The 19,671-nt window shown below is 44.0% G+C and overlaps 1 protein-coding gene across 1 annotated transcript in view; it reads left to right on the top strand.

The window, feature by feature from the left end:
• The window catches only part of LOC124046115 (vasopressin V2 receptor-like), a 49,987-nt gene extending 33,267 nt beyond the window's left edge, over nt 1-16,720 (top strand). Inside the window, 6 exon segments of the mRNA XM_046366136.1 lie at nt 980-1,225; nt 3,518-3,664; nt 6,534-6,878; nt 7,051-7,182; nt 7,184-7,319; nt 16,380-16,720. Coding sequence (XP_046222092.1) covers nt 980-1,225; nt 3,518-3,664; nt 6,534-6,878; nt 7,051-7,182; nt 7,184-7,319; nt 16,380-16,615 — 1,242 coding nt within the window. The 3' untranslated portion in view covers nt 16,616-16,720.
• The last annotated feature ends 2,951 nt before the right edge of the window (nt 16,721-19,671 follow it).

Below are 19,671 nucleotides of genomic sequence, written 5' to 3'. Positions count from 1 at the left end.
TGGCGAGGTCGATGAAGACGGCTGCACAGTACTGTCTTTTATCGATGGCGGTTATGATATCGTTTAGTACCTTGAGTGTGGCTGAGGTGCACCCGTGACCGGCTCGGAAACCAGATTGCACAGCGGAGAAGGTACGGTGGGATTCGAGATGGTCAGTGACCTGTTTGTTGACTTGGCTTTCGAAGACCTTAGATAGGCAGGGCAGGATGGATATAGGTCTGTAGCAGTTTGGGTCCAGGGTGTCTCCCCTTTGAAGAGGGGGATGACTGCGGCAGCTTTCAATCCTTGGGGATCTCAGACGATATGAAAGAGAGGTTGAACAGGCTGGTAATAGGGGTTGCGACAATGGCGGCAGATAGTTTCAGAAATAGCGGGTCCAGATTGTCAAGCCCAGCTGATTTGTACGGGTCCAGGTTTTGCAGCTCTTTCAGAACATCTGCTATCTGGATTTGGGTAAAGGAGAACCTGGAGAGGCTTGGGTGAGGAGCTACGGGGGGGGCGGAGCTGTTGGCCGAGGTTGGAGTAGCCAGGCGGAAGGCATGGCCAGCCGTTGAGAAGTGCTTATTGAAGTTTTCGATAATCATGGATTTATCGGTGGAGACCGTGTTTCCTAGCCTCAGTGCAGTGGGCAGCTGGGAGGAGGTGCTCTTGTTCTCCATGGACTTCACAGTGTCCCAGAACTTTTTGGAGTTCTAAATGGGACACATTTGGGACACCAAATGACTAACACACTAACACACATTCGCCTACTATTGTATGGTGGGCGCAGTTCTCAAAATGCAGTGGAAATGGCGTGAGCATTCAAATAAATATTATTATTGTTATTCCATTGCTATGGCAGTCAGTCTACTCTGGTTCAATGTCCACACTAGCATGCATTGATTCATAGTATCTAGTATCTAACGTATAGTATCGCTAGTATCGCTAGTATCTAACGTAGCCACGCTAAATGTTCTCTTATTTCCTGTCGGCCCCACAGGTTTTTCCCCAGCTGGTGTGGAACATCACAGAAAGGTTCCAGGGGCCGGATTTTCTGTGTCGCTCAGTAAAGTACCTGCAGATCGTAGGGATGTTCGCGTCCTCCTATATGATTGTTGCCATGACAGTGGACCGGCACTATGCCATCTGCTGCCCACTGCAGGCCTATCGTGGTGGGTCCGTGTCCCGCTGGAACACCCCTATTATGATGGCCTGGGGCCTGGCCTTACTTCTCTCTATACCACAGGTAGGAGCACTATCACTGACCTCTGACCCCCTGGCCCTGCTGCTCTCCATACCACAGGCTGGTAGGAACACTGAGCCTAAGCTTGAATCTAAGCCTTAACCTCTAACCCTAACTCCATCATGACTGCCTGGCCCTGCTGCTCTCCCTACCACAGGTTGGTACTGTAGGGGACAGTTAGCCTAACCTTAGTTTTATGTCCACATCTCAGCTAAACCCTAACCCTAAACCTAGCTCCATGTCCACATCCCAGCTCAACACTAACCAGTGCTGGTTCGTGAGGACGATTTTTATTTATTTTTGATTAGCGATGACTGTCATTCCTATTCCATTCACCCAGTTCTATGTAACATTGATGGGTTTAGGCGACTACATGATACTCAAATTTACCCTATACTCATTATGACAATACAACCTAGCATACAAATTAACATTTATAATGTAGGTGCACAGGTCGAGAGACAAATTGGAGAAATAAGATGACAGAAAGTGACACAATCAATACTCCCTTGCACACTCTTGCCTGCATCTAGCTGATTATGGGTGTAATTATTAGTCCAAACAGTTGCAAAACATTCCTTTCTATTGGACAATTTTATGTAGGTCCCTCCCTGTTTCGTTTGCTTACGTTGAAGAAATGTTTTGCAGCAGAATCACTGTAATGAACACACCCCTGATCAGTGACCAGACGCAAAATCTTCTCCAAGCCAAACCTTCATACTATAACCCCTAGCTGCTACACAGCCTACATCGTTGTCACCATATTAACATATTATAGTCAACAAACTAAAACTAACGCCCTAGGAAACCCACAATCCAATCCATGTGCACAACCACGTCAAGCAGTATAGCAGTTACACCGGGGGGCCCCGGAAGCAATCAATTCATAAAACCGAAAGCTTACCTCAGCTTGGAAATCCCTACCTTGCAGTCTTGGAAATCCTTAGCCAGCTAGCTAACGTAAATAGTATTCCTCTCTGTTCGAGTCAGGTTTTATTTCTATATTTATTTTACCAGAACATTCTCATTTACATGAATTACCTGGGAAATAGTTACAGGGGAAAAGAGAGGGGGGGGGTGAATGAGCCAATTGGAAGACGGGGATGATTAGGTGGCCATGGTGGTATGAGGGCCAGATTGGGAATTTGCCCAGGACACCGTGATTAACACCCCTACTCTTATGATAAGTGCCATGGGATCAAAGTCCCGTCCGAAAGATGGCACCGTACACAGGGAAATGTCCCCAATCACTGACCTGGGGCATTGGGATATTCTTTTAGATCAGAGGAGAGTGCCTCCTACTACTGGCCCTCCAACACCACTTCCAGCAGCATCTGGTCTCCCATCCAGGGACAGACCAGGACCAACCCTGCTTAGCTCTCCCTCTCTCTATCTCTCTCTCCCTCTTGTTCTAAACTGATCAACTATTTTCTCTATCTTTCAGTCTACTACTCACCACATTTTATGGATTGCAGTGCTAGCTAGCTGTAGTTTAAGCTTTCAGTACTTGATTAAATCTTTGAGCCTTTGATTGGATGAACAAGATATTTCATACTGCAAGAAAAGTTGTCATAATTACTGTGTAAGTCTATGGAAGGGGGTGAGAACCACAGGCCTCCTAGGTTTTGTATTGAAGTCAGTGTACCCAGAGGAGTACAGAAAATAGCTGTCCTCCAGCTACACCATGGTGCCACCCTAGAGGGTGCTGTTGAGGATAATGTAGACCATCATTGCAAAACAGTGTGTTTTAATCACTTATCTGGTGAAGTGATATATATTTACTATAGATTTATCTCAAACGTGTGACAATTTGTATTTTTCAGAAATCGTAGGATGGTCCTCCCCTTCCTCCTCTGAAGAGCCTCCACTGACCCTAACCCTCAACCCCAACCCTAGCTTCATGTCCACATCCAGGCTCAACCCTAACCCTAGCCTCAAACACAACCCTAACATGACAGCCTCTGCCCACTTACTGTTTACTTGAGCTTTCACACAACCATTTCCATATGTTCTGCCCTCGAGGCAGAGCTGCCCTCAGAACAATATAGAGGTAGGGACACTGGCACCGCTGATCAGTATAGGCTACCGCAGGTGTGAACCAGGGACAGCTAGATGACATGCTGGCTCAGGAAATTAAGTCCCTGACCCCAGGGCCTGCAGTCAAATTTAAGGTGTTCCATTTGTAGGCGTAAATTGATGTTTGGTTTGGTTTTGACTCTCTCACCCCTCACTCTTCCTTCCTTCCCTCCCTCCATTCCCCACCCTCTCCCTCCTCCAACATTCCCCTCTCCCCAGTTGTTCATCTTCTCGCGGTCGGAGGTGTCTCCAGGAGAGTTTGAGTGCTGGGCTCACTTCGCTGAGCCGTGGGGACTCAAGGCCTACATCACCTGGATGACCCTAGCAGTGTTCTTACTGCCAGCACTAATCATCACTGTCTGCCAGGTACTACTACTGAAACAGACGCACACACATGCACGCACACACACTGCCAGGCTTAATGATCACTGTCTGCCAGGTACTACTACTGAAATAGACGCACACACATGCACACACACACTCACACTGCCAGGCTTAATGATCACTGTCTGCCAGGTACTACTACTGAAACAGACGCACACACATGCACGCACACACACTGCCAGGCTTAATGATCACTGTCTGCCAGGTACTACTACTGAAACAGACGCACACACATGCACGCACACACACTGCCAGGCTTAATGATCACTGTCTGCCAGGTACTACTACTGAAACAGACGCACACACATGCACGCACACACACTGCCAGGCTTAATGATCACTGTCTGCCAGGTACTACTACTGAAACAGACGCACACACATGCACGCACACACACTGCCAGGCTTAATGATCACTGTCTGCCAGGTACTATTACTGAAACAGACGCACACACATGCACGCACACACACTGCCAGGCTTAATGATCACTGTCTGCCAGGTACTACTACTGAAACAGACGCACACACATGCACGCACACCCACTGCCAGGCTTAATGATCACTGTCTGCCAGGTACTACTACTGAAACAGACGCACACACATGCACGCACACACACTGCCAGGCTTAATGATCACTGTCTGCCAGGTACTACTACTGAAACAGACGCACACACATGCACGCACACACACTGCCAGGCTTAATGATCACTGTCTGCCAGGTACTACTACTGAAACAGACGCACACACATGCACGCACACACACTGCCAGGCTTAATGATCACTGTCTGCCAGGTACTATTACTGAAACAGACGCACACACATGCACACACACACACTGCCAGGCTTAATGATCACTGTCTGCCAGGTACTACTACTGAAACAGACGCACACACATGCACGCACACACACTGCCAGGCTTAATGATCACTGTCTGCCAGGTACTACTACTGAAACAGACGCACACACATGCACGCACACACACTGCCAGGCTTAATGATCACTGTCTGCCAGGTACTACTACTGAAACAGACGCACACACATGCACACACACACACACACTGCCAGGCTTAATGATCACTGTCTGCCAGGTACTACTACTGAAACAGACGCACACACATGTACGCACACACACTGCCAGGCTTAATGATCACTGTCTGCCAGGTACAAGACAAGGAGACAACACAGTGTGACCACCGAACAAAAATATAATAGAAATGTATCCTTTTTCCACATTGACAGGCACAGCGTTAACCGCAATGCAATGCCCTTGGGGGGTGCCTGGGATCAGAGACCAGCTGCCCTCCGTTTACCAGTACACTTCCTATTTCATTATCCTTAAGGCTCTGGTCAAAAGTAGTGCACTATATAGGGAATAGGGTGAAATTTGGGATGCGCACCATATCTCTAAGCTATAGGCTACCTGCCACCCCCGAGAACATACAAAACACAGAATAAAAAATTGGATTTTGCATGAATAAAATTTGCTGCTTGATGGAGCGGTTTTTGGTAGGCACTGTTGAATAAACTGCAGGGAGTCAGTTCTATCAGATCTGGGACAGGCCGGACAGCTGGTGGGGTAGATGGGGTGGCTGTACTGGCTGGTGTTGTGTAGCGTCCCGTGGGGGATAGAGACATTCTGGGCTACCTCCCTCTGGTCCAGTCAGACTCAGAGAGAGAGCAAGCTGCTCTATTTAAGGAAAGATATTTCCAGGGTCCGGCTATTTGCTGTTTCCCCTGGCCTAATTAACACAGCCCACTGTAGACCTACTGCTGTGTGGCTGGCCTGTCAGAACACTACCCACTGTGAGGGACCCAGCGAGGAACCAGAATAACAGTCAAATGAACCAGATCCCAGCCAAAGATTAGGGACATTGAATTAATTTGTGTTTCATATAAAGTGTAGAGCTGGGTTCAAATACTATTTAAAATCTTTTGAATACTTTGAGTGTGTGATTTATTCTGCCTTAAGTTCCCCCGATTTGTGAGTTTGCTGTTTTGGCAATATTCTTTTGGTTCCATTATGCCAGGCAAGCTCAGTCAAAACATCTTATTAAGTATTCTAAATTATTTAAAGTCGTGTTTGAACCCAGATCTGATCAAGTGACGTCCTTGCTAACATGGTTTGGCAAGACATTGTTCTAAGACCCAGTTTCTCATGACCTGCTGGGGTCTTGTGCTTTTTCAGGAAACAGAATCTAGGACATTTAATTGAGTTAGAAAGGTCTGTGTTTGGTGTCTGTGTTGGGATGATTAGGTTTAGGAATCGGTTCCAAAATACTTCTCTGTGTGCACTCCTTTACTGTCTAAGTACATTTGTTCTATTAGTATCTACAGGTAACTGGCAAAATAAAGGAAACACCAAAACGTAACGTATCTTTAGGGCGTTGGGCCACCATAACCCGCCAGAACAGCTTCAATGTACCTTAGCATAGATTCTACAAGTGTCTGGAACTTGGAGGGATGCCACACCATTCTGAGAGAAATCCCATCATTTGGTGGGTTAGGGTTAGGGTTAAGTTTGTTGATGGTGGTGAAAAATGCTGTCTCAGGCACTGAGATCTCTTCTTCTAGCCATGGTAGCCAAAATAATGGACGACTGGGCATTTTTATCCATGACCCTAAGCATGATGGGATGTTGACTGCTTAATTAACTTAGGAATCTGTATTGAAGCATCTGCTTTCAATATACTTTGTATCCCTCATTTATTCAAGTGTTCCCTCTATTTTGGAAGTTAGCTGTACGTTTCTATTAATTGTATGTATTTTACTCTTTTAGCATCTAGCTACATACTTCAGACATATTCAGATTCATTAAGACAAATTCATTCATTCATCCATTTCTTTCTCATTCCAGATACGGATCTTCAGAGAGATTCACAACAACATCTATCTGAAGTCAGAGAGGATGGTGTCAGCAGAGCTCAAGAAGAACAACGCTGTCATCTTCCACTTCCACAGAGTCAAAAAGGACGATGACAGAGCGACCAGGGAGCGGGGGAGGGGGGGATGCAGAGGGGGGAGAGGAGCAGGAGTAGGAGGGGAGCAGCTTCTAAAGACTATGAACAACAACCCCTCCAGCACTCTCTGCAACCCTCTCTTACCGCTCTCCCCCCAGTCTACTACAGCTGTTGTACCCTCAGAATGCTATCCCTACCTGTCCCCCTCTCCACAGTACAGCAGCTGTCACAACAACCACACAGCAGCAACACAGCAAAGCCCCTTCAACACCCCAGATAACCTAACCCTCCCCTCCAACCCCGGCCTCAGTGATCAAAGGGGCTCCAGTACAGCTGTAGTTCCCCCATCATGTGACCCGTGCCCACATGGATCCCATGGCCCAGTCACCTCAGGTGGTTGTGGTGGTGGTTCAGTGCCTCCTAACAATGGCGGATGCGACTGTCGTGAGTCCTACACATCCTTCGAGCTCCCATCCTCCCCCCCGGTGTGTCTCCTCTCCACGCCCATCGCTGGAGTACCCTCCCCCACCCCCCCGGGCCCTGACGCCCCCCCTCCATCTCCAAGGCCATGTCTAAGACGGTGAGGATGACTCTGGTGATAGTGTTGGTCTACACAGTCTGCTGGTCCCCCTTCTTCATCGTTCAGCTGTGGGCTGCCTGGGACCCCAACCCTCCAGACCAAGGTTAGAGATCGAAGACGCACAGAAACACACTTACTAAGTACACAAATCATACTGAGCTCCGCTGTATGGTAAAATATTTGGGTCACTGAGGTTAAAAATATGTTATTGTTTTCATGTCCACAGTGTTGGGAGTAGTGAGCTACATGTAGTTCAACTAGTAATTTCACTACATTTTACAGTAGCTTATTCACATTTTACAGTAGCATATTCACTATCTCCAGCACCATACCAGTATCTACATATGTAAAAACAGCACGTTTCTATGATCAGTGGTTAAAAAGATAAGAAGAAAGTTCCTAAAAAATGGTTCTCTGTGACATCACATTCTGGCCAATAGGAGGGTATTTTCTTGCTCCACGCGTCACCACGATTCTCATAGTATTTGAAAATTATTGATGTCATCGAGTAGAACTTTTTAACTTTATATTTTTTTTTACAAAATATATGTCGACACTGGTATTGTGCTGGATTATTGAAAATGAGGATAAAAAGTGATGGAATTGCACATTAATTACTTTTAGCAATATAGTGGTGTAGCTAACTACTGGAACTACAAACAATTTTTTTGCAAAAAGAAAAACATGGGTAAAGTAGGCAATAATATTCTCTCTTTTTCTTCATCAGACCTTCCTAATTCTCACTTGAAACATTGTTTTTGTGTTTAAATCCTAAAGTCCCACCTTGACGCTGGCATGTTTTGGACTTCTGAAACCTTTTGAAACACCTACAGACTTCTGGGTTGTACCATTGGACCTGTCCATTTCTACTACATCCATTGATACCAACCGTTAGTCTGTGTGATTAACGGAGGCTGAGCTAGAGTGGTGTTTGTGAGACAAGGGCCGGGGGAGGTTCTTCTGACATCATATGACCCCAAAGTGATCTGTGCTTGCAATTTACAGTCTATGACATTTCAGATTTACATATGATAATTTTTCACTAAGTACTTTTTCAAAGTAACTTTAGTTTACTATATTTTTCATAGGGGTAACTTTAGTGTAGCTTAACTTCTTTCAGTTTGATGTAATTGGTAGTAGGGATGCACCGATATGACATTTTTGGCCAATACCGATATGTGATATTTTTCGTGGCAAAAAACACCCGATATCGGTATCCAATATTACAAATTTTAGCGGCATTTTAAGCATTCTAGTACATTTAAATAGTTAACACACACATACACACTGACCAAAAAGTTATTTTCTTGCCTTTTACGCATGTCCCCATTACCAGTAAAACATAATCAAAATCTATTTCTTTCACTTACTTGCTGTGCTGTTTCGTTCTTCATTTGTTCAGTCATTTCATTCTCAACCAGGATTTCATCATACATGTCAAGCAGTGAAGTTTCAGCTCTGTCTGTCTGTCCGTGACTTCTCTTCCTCTGTGCGCACTGTCAAATCAAATCAAATCAAATCAAATCAAATTTATTTATATAGCCCTTCGTACATCAGCTGATATCTCAAAGTGCTGTACAGAAACCCAGCCTAAAACCCCAAACAGCAAACAATGCAGGTGTAAAAGCACGGTGGCTAGGAAAAACTCCCTAGAAAGGCCAAAACCTAGGAAGAAACCTAGAGAGGAACCGGGCTATGTGGGGTGGCCAGTCCTCTTCTGGCTGTGCCGGGTAGAGATTATAACAGAAAATGACCAAGATGTTCAAATGTTCATAAATGACCAGCATGGTCAAATAATAATAAGGCAGAACAGTTGAAACTGGAGCAGCAGCACAGTCAGGTGGACTGGGGACAGCAAGGAGCCATCATGTCAGGTAGTCCTGGGGCACGGTCCTAGGGCTCAGGTCCTCCGAGAGAGAGAAAGAAAGAGAGAATTAGAGAGAGCATATGTGGGGTGGCCAGTCCTCTTCTGGCTGTGCCGGGTGGAGATTATAACAGAACGTGGCCAAGATGTTCAAATGTTCATAAATGACCAGCATGGTTTCCATCTTGTCCAGCTGTGTATGTAACATTTCACGTAAACCCTGTTTCTTGTCTGCTTCGAAGTAGAGGCCCTTGTACCTAGCATCGACAATGGTGGCAACACAGTAAAGAGGCTCAGAGAGAATGCCACCGAATCGCTTGTTCACAGCCTCTTGTAGAGTACTTTTGCAAGTGTTAACCCCACAGTCTGCGTGGGCAGTTTAGTTGAGCAGGCGTTTCAATGCCATGACAGACGGTATCACGTCTGCTGTAGACACAGTTGATTAGCTTATTTCTCCAGTCAGTTGTTCGGATGGAGCCAGGAGTGTGTTTATGTTTTCAAGTTTGAAACATGTTCTCAAATGCCATTGAAATGGCAGTAGCGGTATGAGAACCAGCACATTCTTGAGCATGCAATAGGGCTTTCCTCAGTTCAAAATCCTTGTAGACCCACTGTGCTGTCAGACTCAGCATGCTCATAGGGCTGACATTGCTGGTTGAAATATCAATCAATCGTGAAGCTAATAGCAGTGACGCCCATAGCAAGTAGCTCAGGGATGTGCGTTTCAACAATACTGTGTAACTCAGGTAGGGCAACATCTGAAAAATAGCGCCTACTTGGTAATGTGTACCGGGGCTCGAGGTGCTCGACCAGTCGGAGAAAGCCAACATCATCCACGACAGAGAACGGTTGATTGCTAAGGCCAATGAATTCAATTATCTTGGCATTAATGGATTTCGCCTTTGAGTTGTCTCGCTGAAATTTTCTTACTCTTTCAAATGACTGCTCGACTTGAACTTGTTTAGTTGTTGGAAGTGAGCTCTAAGTATTTTTCTGCTTTTGTTCTGTGTAGCACTGTATTTTTCGTGGCGTCATTACGTCATCTACCTACGTTATATAGGTATGCACGTCATCTACCTACTTTATATAGGTATGCACGTCATCTACCTACGTTATATAGGTATGCCTGTCATCCACCTACGTTATATAGGTGGTACGTCATCTACCTACGTTATATAGGTATGCACGTCATCTACCTACGTTATATAGGTGGTACGTCATCTACCTACGTTATATAGGTATGCACGTCATCTACCTATGTTATATAGGTGGTACGTCATCTACCTACGTTATATAGGTATGCACGTCATCTACCTACGTTATATAGGTATGCACGTCATCTACCTACGTTATATAGGTGGTACGTCATCTACCTACGTTATATAGGTGGTACGTCATCTACCTACGTTATATAGGTATGCACGTCATCTACCTACGTTATATAGGTATGCACGTCATCTACCTACGTTATATAGGTGGTACGTCATCTACCTACGTTATATAGGTGGTACGTCATCTACCTACGTTATATAGGTATGCACGTCATCTACCTACGTTATATAGGTGGTACGTCATCTACCTACGTTATATAGGTGGTACGTCATCTACCTACGTTATATAGGTGGTACGTCATCTACCTACGTTATATAGGTATGCACGTCATCTACCTACGTTATATAGGTATGCACTTCAGCTTTGACATCGGTTTTGCACATCGGCGTTAAACTAGACATCGGGCCATTTTTACCTAATATCAGCCGATTCCAATACGCTTACCGATATATCGTGGTAACCATGTGTTAGATATGTTTGATACCATTCCATTTATGTCATTGCAGCCTTTACTATAAGCCCTTCCTCCGATTTCAAGTGCCACAACTGATCCAGAACTAGAATTTATTTAAGGTCACCATAACATAACTCAACTCAACTAGCACTGTGTCAGGTGTCTGCTTACAACGGTTTACAACTTCAACACTGTGGATTAGTTTTTTCTTCTCTGATCTGAAGCAGAACTGGCACGCACACACACACACAGCATACCTCAGTGTCATTAAATAACCTGTTTATATCCCCTGTTGCTCTCACACCCCGGACAGATGTTGACATTTCATCAACAATAGCATCTGCCAACAGCTCACACACAGAGTGAAACACACACATGTATAGGCACCCAAAGCATGCAAACACACACACAGTGCGCACACTTAAGTCATCATGCACACACTGATTGCTATCAGCTGTGTAGTTTCTAGTCAACCCCCAGCTCCTTTTATCTTCCTAAACTGGCAATAGTAAAGAGGGAGGAGGCCAGTGCTTGGTGTCCTACTTATTGCATAAAAACAGCATGTTAGAAGTAGAAAGTGGCCAAAGGAAATAGGTAAAGTTTAGATTTTTGTTCCAGAAGGAAATTTACAGCACGTCTAATGGTGCCAGAGGGAAACTAAAATGGAAAACCGTAAACAGTTCGTTTCCACACTGAATACTGGTGTTGTTAAATAGTCACTACTCTCTGTTGTTACCGAAGAGGAGGAAGTGGACCATGACCTCGATCTCTCCATGTCTGCGTCCCAAATGGCACCCTATTCCCTATATTGTGCACTTGAAAAATACTAAGAGATATACTAGAGAGCTATATCTGCCAGAGGATGTGGTACAGCCGCCACCGGTCTGTCCAGCAAGAACAGGTCAGATGTATTCAGAACAGGTTTATTACAGATAAGGGATCACCACACCATACACCTTGATTGACAGTGCTCACAGTGGAAGTGAGAGTGTATAAAAGTGTTTCTATGGTAACAGAATAGAAAGGAATAACCACGAGTATAGGCTTACATACAATATACAGGCCCAGTAGACTGTGGTGGTATTCGTGCTAGTATCTAGAATACACAATCTCTATACTGCATAGGCTATAGTAACACACTTACAGGACAAAAGCCCAATTATTGGTAACCATATGATAACTATACATCAATTGAATGACATAGAAAGTAACTGAAATGTGACTGCAATGTACCCAAGTTCTGCACATGTGCAGGAGACCACAACAAGGAATAGTAACTGCCCCACCAGAAAAGGCACAGGCTAAATTAGGTTACATACATACATACATACATACATACATACATACATACATACATACATACATACATACATACATACATACATACATACATACATACATACATAAGAATAAATATACAGCGCAGAGTAGCATGAGGCTAAATAAAGGTTTTAATTGTCCATAAACACTGCTATACGTGTAGCGGTCTTTATATGTACAACAGGAGAACCAAGAAATGAAGAGCGACACCGCGGCTGTCTTTTTGGCTTTTATGTCGATCTGCAATAGTATTGTAAAAAGACAGGACAGGAACACATCAGTCTCCAAGGCACCACCTGACAAGTTGTTCTTTCTCTCTCAGTGTTTTCTCAGACTCACACAACCACACTCATACATAAAGCCATAATGTATACTATACAATAATAACCAGTCCTCAATACAAAGAATGTATAATCTTAATTCTTAGACAATAAAACCATACCTGCAATAGTATTGTGAAAAGACAGGACAGGAACACATCAGTCTCCAATGCATCATCAGACAAGTTGTTCTATACAGAAGCATGAAGAAAGGTAAAACATATATCCTGTCTCACATCCCCAATACATTGCTAGGTGCTTTCAGTGTTTACAGTACCAAAATACAACAACTCATGTACAAAAACACTGCAACACAAACAAGCTACAACGTGAAATCGCCTCTATCCCATTCAAACCGTAGAGGGCCAAAACTACTCTCCCATAATGCAACGCCAGCACCAGTCGGCAGCTCAGCGAACCGTCTGCATCACAGAAAGGCATGCTAGCTAGCAAGAGCAACACTTTTTAGCACTCTGTAACGCAAGCACCCAGATGAAATCAAATACATTTAATGAAACAAAACCCGAAGATGTTAATATCATTCAGCTACTGTAGCTGCCTACCTAACATCAACAGGCAGCACCAGTAGCGCAACAATTAAAAATAGACACCAAAAGTAAAGTTCCTGGCGACCATAGCGATCTGACTGATTTAGAATATTCCTGTTCGTGGGCTTGGGCCACTGACCCCCAACCTGTTTGTTCTGTTCTGCGTTGTGTACTATTCTAATCATTTGAAGTTTGGTGGAATAACCTTTTTAACTCTCCTACATAAACTGACAATATGAACGTAAAAATAATATCCTAAACTAGGCATGTGGTACACAGAGTATAAATTAGCTGGCATGACTGGCTAGCACCTACTTGGCTAGCTGGCTAAAAGAGTAACTAGCATGATGTAAAGGAAAATACCTTCTAAATATGGTAAATAACTTGACTGTCTTAGCAACAGCCAAATAAAGAAGCAATGACATGTACAGTACTTACAATTAGATGCAGGCAATAACAGAAATCATAGAAAACAGTCCAATATGTCCTTCCTTCTCTTCAGACGGCGTGATCTCAATCTGATGGCAGGAGGTAGACAGGGATCGCCGGACTGTGATTGGCTGATACAAGTGGGGTGATTTATAGGTACCACTTTGGTGAAAATAAGGTGTTGGGCAAATACAATTTAACTACTAGATTAGGGATGATGAAACGGCTAAATAAGAGCTGGCCTTTTTAACAGCACTATTGTAAAGTAGAGTGTACACTTATTACTATGGAATTATAAACGGGCATCAGTCCAGTTATTGGGAAAAAAATTGTATTCTAAGAAGACCTGATTTGTCAGTTATTTTAGTTATGGCTCATAAAGCTACAGTTAGAATAATAGTAATGAATTGATTCATCTGAAGGTATGAATTATTTGAGAATCAATTGGAGTTCTTTCCCAGAATAACAAGACAAACACAAGTTCTTTATACAATCAACATTTAATAACACTAACCAAAATATTTACAAAAATAAATGATAATGATCATGTAAAGGTGGGCAATAGAATGAAAGACAATAAGTAAAGACCTCGAGATCCTGAACATGAAAGGATGTTATACTCAGTCTGTGCTCTAATTGTCTTCTCCGTCTTTCCTTGAAGAGGGATAGCTTAAGTGTACCGTTCAGGCTACGCTAGCTCTTTATAGACTCCTTGTACTGACAGTGCTCAATACAAGTACTAATCCCTAAAAGGTATATTCCCCAAAATGATCAGTTCACCAGTGTCAGGATTTGGCCAGGGTTGTTCCGGTTTTTGGTCACTAGATGCCCCCATTGTGCCTTTTGACCTTTTGTTTTCCCTTGATCCCCATTATTATTTGCACCTGTGCCTCGTTTCCCCTGATTGTATTTAAACCCTTTGTTTTACTCAGTTCTTTGCTCTGTGTTTGTATGTTAGCACCCAGCCCTAGTACTCTGTGAACTCTTGTTGAGCCCGGTGGACTCTCTTGTGAAATTCTGTTTTTTGTTCTTGTTTGTTTGTTTTTGAGTATCTTTTGAGGCTTTTTGTGCTATACCTTCCACCTTGTGGATTTATATTTTTGTCTTGGAGGATTACCATTGTTCTTGTGGAATTCCTTTTGAGGTTGTGGAGTTACATGTTTTCCTGAAGAACTTCACTTTTTACTTCACTAAATACACCGTCTCAAGTACTGCTGTGTCTGCCTCATCTTCTGGGTTCTGCCGACTATTCGTGGCTCAGTTGGTTAAGTGACTGTTTCTCACTCTGGAGACCTGTGTTCGTAACTGGGTCCTGACAACCAGTTCCTGCCATTATAGGTTAAGGTCCATGCAGGCCCTGTGGTCAGCCTACTGAAGATGGAGGTTCTTCTCCCTCCTGAAGAGTGGTCCAGCTTGAGAGGTCCAGCTTGAGTGGTCCAGCAGAATAAGAGGCTGGACCAGAGAGAGGGAAGCATTCTAGTCCTGTGTTATGTCACATGGTACAAGTTAAAAGTTTGGACACACCTACTCATTCCAAGGATTTTATTTATTTGTACTATTTTCTACATTGTAGAATATTTGTGAAGACATCAAAACTATGAAATAACACATATGGAATCATGTAGTAAACAAAAAAGTGTTTAACAAATCAAAATATATTTTATATTTGAGATTCTTCAAAGCAGCCACCCTTCACCTCGATGACAGCTTTGCACACTCTTGGGATTCTCTCAACCAGCTTCATGATGTAGTCACCTGGAATGCATTTAAATTAACAGGTGTGCCTTGTTAAATGTTAATTTGTGGAATGTCTTTCCTTAATGCATTTGAGCCAATCAGTTGTGTTGTGAGAAGGTTGGTGTGGTATATAGAAGATAGCCCTATTTGGTAAAAGTTCAAGTCCATATTATGGCAACTCAAATAAACAAAGATAAACGACAGTCCATCATTACTTTAAGACACGAAGGTCAGTCAATCCAGAACTTTTCAAGAACTTTGGAAGTTTCTTCAAGTGCAGTCGCAAAAACCATCAAGTGCTATGATGAAACTGGCTCTCGTGAAGACAGGCACAGGAAAGGAAACCCAGAGTGATCTCTGCTGCAGAGGATAAGTTCATTAGAGTTAACTGCACCTCAGATTGCAGGCCAAATAAATGCCTCACAGAGTTCAAGTAACAGACACATCTCAACATCAGAGGAGACTGAGTGAATCAGGCCTTCATGGTCGAATTGCTACAAAGAAACCACTACTAAAGGACACCAATAATAAGAAGAGACTTGCCTGGGCAAAGAAACACGAGCAAAGGACATCAGACCGGTGGAAAGCAAGTTTGAGATTTTTGGTTCCAACCGCTGTGTCTTTGTGAGATGCAGAGCGGGTGAATGCAGAGGGGGTGCTTTTCTGATAACACTGTCAGTGATTTATTTAGAATTCAAGGCACACTTAACTAGCATGACTACCAGAGCATTCTGGAGCGATACGCCATCCCATCTAGTTTGCGCTTAGTGGGGCTATCATTAGTTTTTCAACAAGACAATGACCCAAAAAACACCTCCTGACTGTGTAAGGGCTATTTGACCAAGAAGGAGAGTGATGGAGTGCTGTATCAGATGACCTGGCCTCCACAATCACCCAACCTCTGTTTTTAGCAAAGAGGAGGAACGTCTATTCCATATGACCCCTTACCTATATCTCTGACCTTCACAGTCTATTGCGATCATTCAGCTCTGCTGTAATTTACTGGTTGTAGCCTACGGCCGCTGTGCTGCTGGCTCTGGCAATGCAATGTCCCTCACTTCCCTGCAGGCTGACTGATGGCTGTGTGTGCGTTTGCCTGATCGCGTCCGCGTGTGTGTCTTTGCCTGACCGTATGTGTTTCTTCTCTCTCTCTCTGCAGGCGTAGCGTTCACCATCCTGATGCTGCTGGCCAGTCTGAACTCGTGTACCAACCCCTGGATCTACACCTTCTTCAGCAGCTCTGTGTCCAGGGAGCTACAGGCCCTGTTACGCTGCAGACCAAGAACCCCGCGCAGGGGCTCCATACCTGACGACTCCACCACCACACACACCTCCACCACCACACACACCTCCACCACCACACACACCTCCACCACCAAGGACAGCCTCTACTGACACATTCAGACACTCACACGTACGTACAGTTCGGTCAATATTTGTCGACACCTTTGATAAAGATGAGCAAAAAAATCATTATGAAATAAATAATACAAAAATACAGAGCTATATTGTATGCTATTTTTGTTGTTGAAAATTGCGTAGAGAAGGAGATTTTGTTAAACAAGTCATTAAAAAATCTCATAAAGATAGGGCTCAAAGTTATTGGCACCCCTGTTATCAATACTCCAGCATCCTACACTTGTGAGGATAATGACACTGCCCTTACATTTTTGTTGTTGTTGATGAGGTTGGGAGGGATCTTAGACCATTCCTCCATACAGAATATTTCCAGATCCTTGATATCCTTCATCTGTGGTGCATATGGACTTGCCCTCTTAAATTCAAACCACAGGTTTGCAAGTCCGGAGACTAAGATGGGATGCCCATTGCAGAATGATGATTTGGTGGTCAATTAACCATTTCTTTAAGGATTTTTAAATGTCCTGGTACTTGATCAAGTGCATGATGCCGTTGACCTTAACCTTAACAAGGGCCCCGGAACCCAGAACCAGTGGAAGCCAAATAGCCCCACAACATCAAAGATCCACCACCGTCTTTTTTCATTAAGTATAGGATACTTCTCGAATTATGCATCTTTCTTTCGACGCAAAACCCACCACCGGTGTGCGTGACCGAAGAGCTTTATTTTCATGCCATCCAACAAATGTAAACTCCTGGAGTTTGATAAATGGCATTGGCACTTGGATAGGAACCGGTGCTGTGATCAGATGACATGAAAAAAGAGCTCTTCTGCCACGCACACCTGTGGTGGGTTTGGCGTTGAAAAACAGAAGTATACGCAGAAAAGTACCTCACACCTACGGTAAAATATGCTGGTGGATCTTTGATGATGCAGACGAAGTATATCAAGGATCTTGGAAATATTCTGTATGGAGGAATGATCTAAGATCCCTCCCAATGTGTTTTCCAATCGCATTGTTATCCTCACAAGGGTAGGGCGCTGGAGTATTAAAAACAGGGGTGTCAATCATTTTGATTCCTATCTTTTTGAGATTCTATTTATTTATTTACTTGTTTAAAAATATATATTCTTCAATTTTTTAGAGCACACACACTCCACCAAGGACAACTTGTACTGTCTCACACATACACACCACCACCTCCACTGCTGCCAGCACCTAAGACTAGAGGACAGCCCGCACTGACCTTCAGGCAGCAAACACATTTCCCCCAACACAGAAAAATGGACAGCTGTGTTATGGCCAGGAAGGAAGGACCCCTATGAAACATCCCCTGTCTGTCTGTCTGTCTGTCTGTCTGTCTGTCTGTCTGTCTGTCTGTCTGTCTGTCTGTCTGTCTGTCTGTCTGTCTGTCTGTCTGTCTGTCTGTCTGTCTGTCTGTCCCCTCTGTCTTCTCTCCCTCACACCGAGGAGGTTGCTATTGAACGAGAGGAGGAACGTGAGTCAGCTGAGGAGGACAAATGTGAGTGAAGACATCGACACTACGTAATGGAATATAGACCTTTACAGCACCTGTATAGGTACTGTACCTATACATATACATATATCAACAGCAGGATCAGATGTTCACTTGGTACTGTAGAAACGGAACGAAAACAGACAAAGATATTCAAATGCTCCTTTGAATAAGCTGACCATGGAGTATAAACATCCTGTATTATACGTTGTCTCTACATGTCTGTCTCTATATAAAGAGAACAGTGCAGTTGTCGGACGGTGATTCCCTTCAAGGCTACAAATTACTTCACCTCTCGCAAGACGACATGGGCAGTACATTAAATGTTTGTTGACTGGACTTACATGCCTAATGTACAAAGCAGTGCATAAGCTCACAGTACGCTATGGCTCAAACTACAGAACAAAGCAGCCAGACAGCAGACTGAGTGAGAAAGAGAGAGAGCGAGAGAGAGATGGGGAGAGGGAGAGGGAGAGAGAGAGAAAAAAAAGGTGGAGAGGGAGAGAGAGAGAAAGAGGTGGAGAGGGAGAGAGAGGGGGATAGAGAGGGGGAGAGAGAGAGATTGAATTGAATTGGGAGAGAGAGAGAAAGAGGGGAAGAGGGAGAGAGAGAGAGAGAGAGAGAGAGAGAGAGAGAGAGAGAGAGAGAGAGAGAGAGAGAGAGAGAGAGAGAGAGAGAGAGAGAGAGAGAGAGAGAGAGAGAGAGAGAGAGAGAGAGAGAGAGAGAGAGAGAGAGAGAGAGAGAGAGAGAGAGAGAGAGAGAAATAAGGTGGAGAGGGAGAGAGAGAAAAAGAGGTGGAGAGGGAGAGAGAGGGGATAGAGAGGGGGAGAGAGATTGAATTGAATTGGGAGAGAGAGAGAAGAGGGAGAGAGAGAGAGAGAGAGAGAGAGAGAGAGAGAGAGAGAGAGAGAGAGAGAGAGAGAGAGAGAGAGAGAGAGAGAGAGAGAGAGAGAGAGAGAGAGAGAGAGAGAGAAATAAGGGGAGAGCGAGAGAAAGTACAGGCTCAGTGAGCACAGCCTTGCCATTGAGAAGGGTAGACACAGGAAAACCGGACTCCCTGTAGAGGAAAGGCTGTGCAACCACTGCACAACAGCAGAACCTGAGACGGAGCTGCATTTCCTGACAAAATGTAAAAAATATAAAACAATTCGAGAGTGTCATTTCCCCAAATTTGAAACCCTTATTCAAGGTTTCAAAGACCTCTCTAATGAGAGTAGGCTACCCATCCTGTTGGGGGAGGATGCAGAGAGCTGTGTGTTGGCAGTGCACTACATTTCTGCCTGCCATAAGTTGAGGGACAGTGTCTGACAGACCAATCAACCTGCACATGTCCTCTACTGTATGCTTATTGTTATTGTTCAATGTATGGTTATTTTGACACTTGGATGTTGTTGTTACTGTTGTCCTATTGATCATTTTGATTCTTATTATTTTCATATTGTAAATATCCAAAGTAAGCTTTACGTCATGACAATAAAGCAAATTGAATTGAAAAAAAAGAGAAAGAGGGGGAGAGGGAGAGAGAGAGAGAGAGAGAGAGAAGCTGATACTGGTGCAATTCATTGTTAATCTTA

This window comes from Oncorhynchus gorbuscha, linkage group LG10, assembly GCF_021184085.1.
Source record: "Oncorhynchus gorbuscha isolate QuinsamMale2020 ecotype Even-year linkage group LG10, OgorEven_v1.0, whole genome shotgun sequence".
NCBI classification, from domain to species: Eukaryota; Metazoa; Chordata; class Actinopteri; order Salmoniformes; family Salmonidae; genus Oncorhynchus; species Oncorhynchus gorbuscha.
This window is presented reverse-complemented; position numbering and strand designations above follow the sequence as displayed.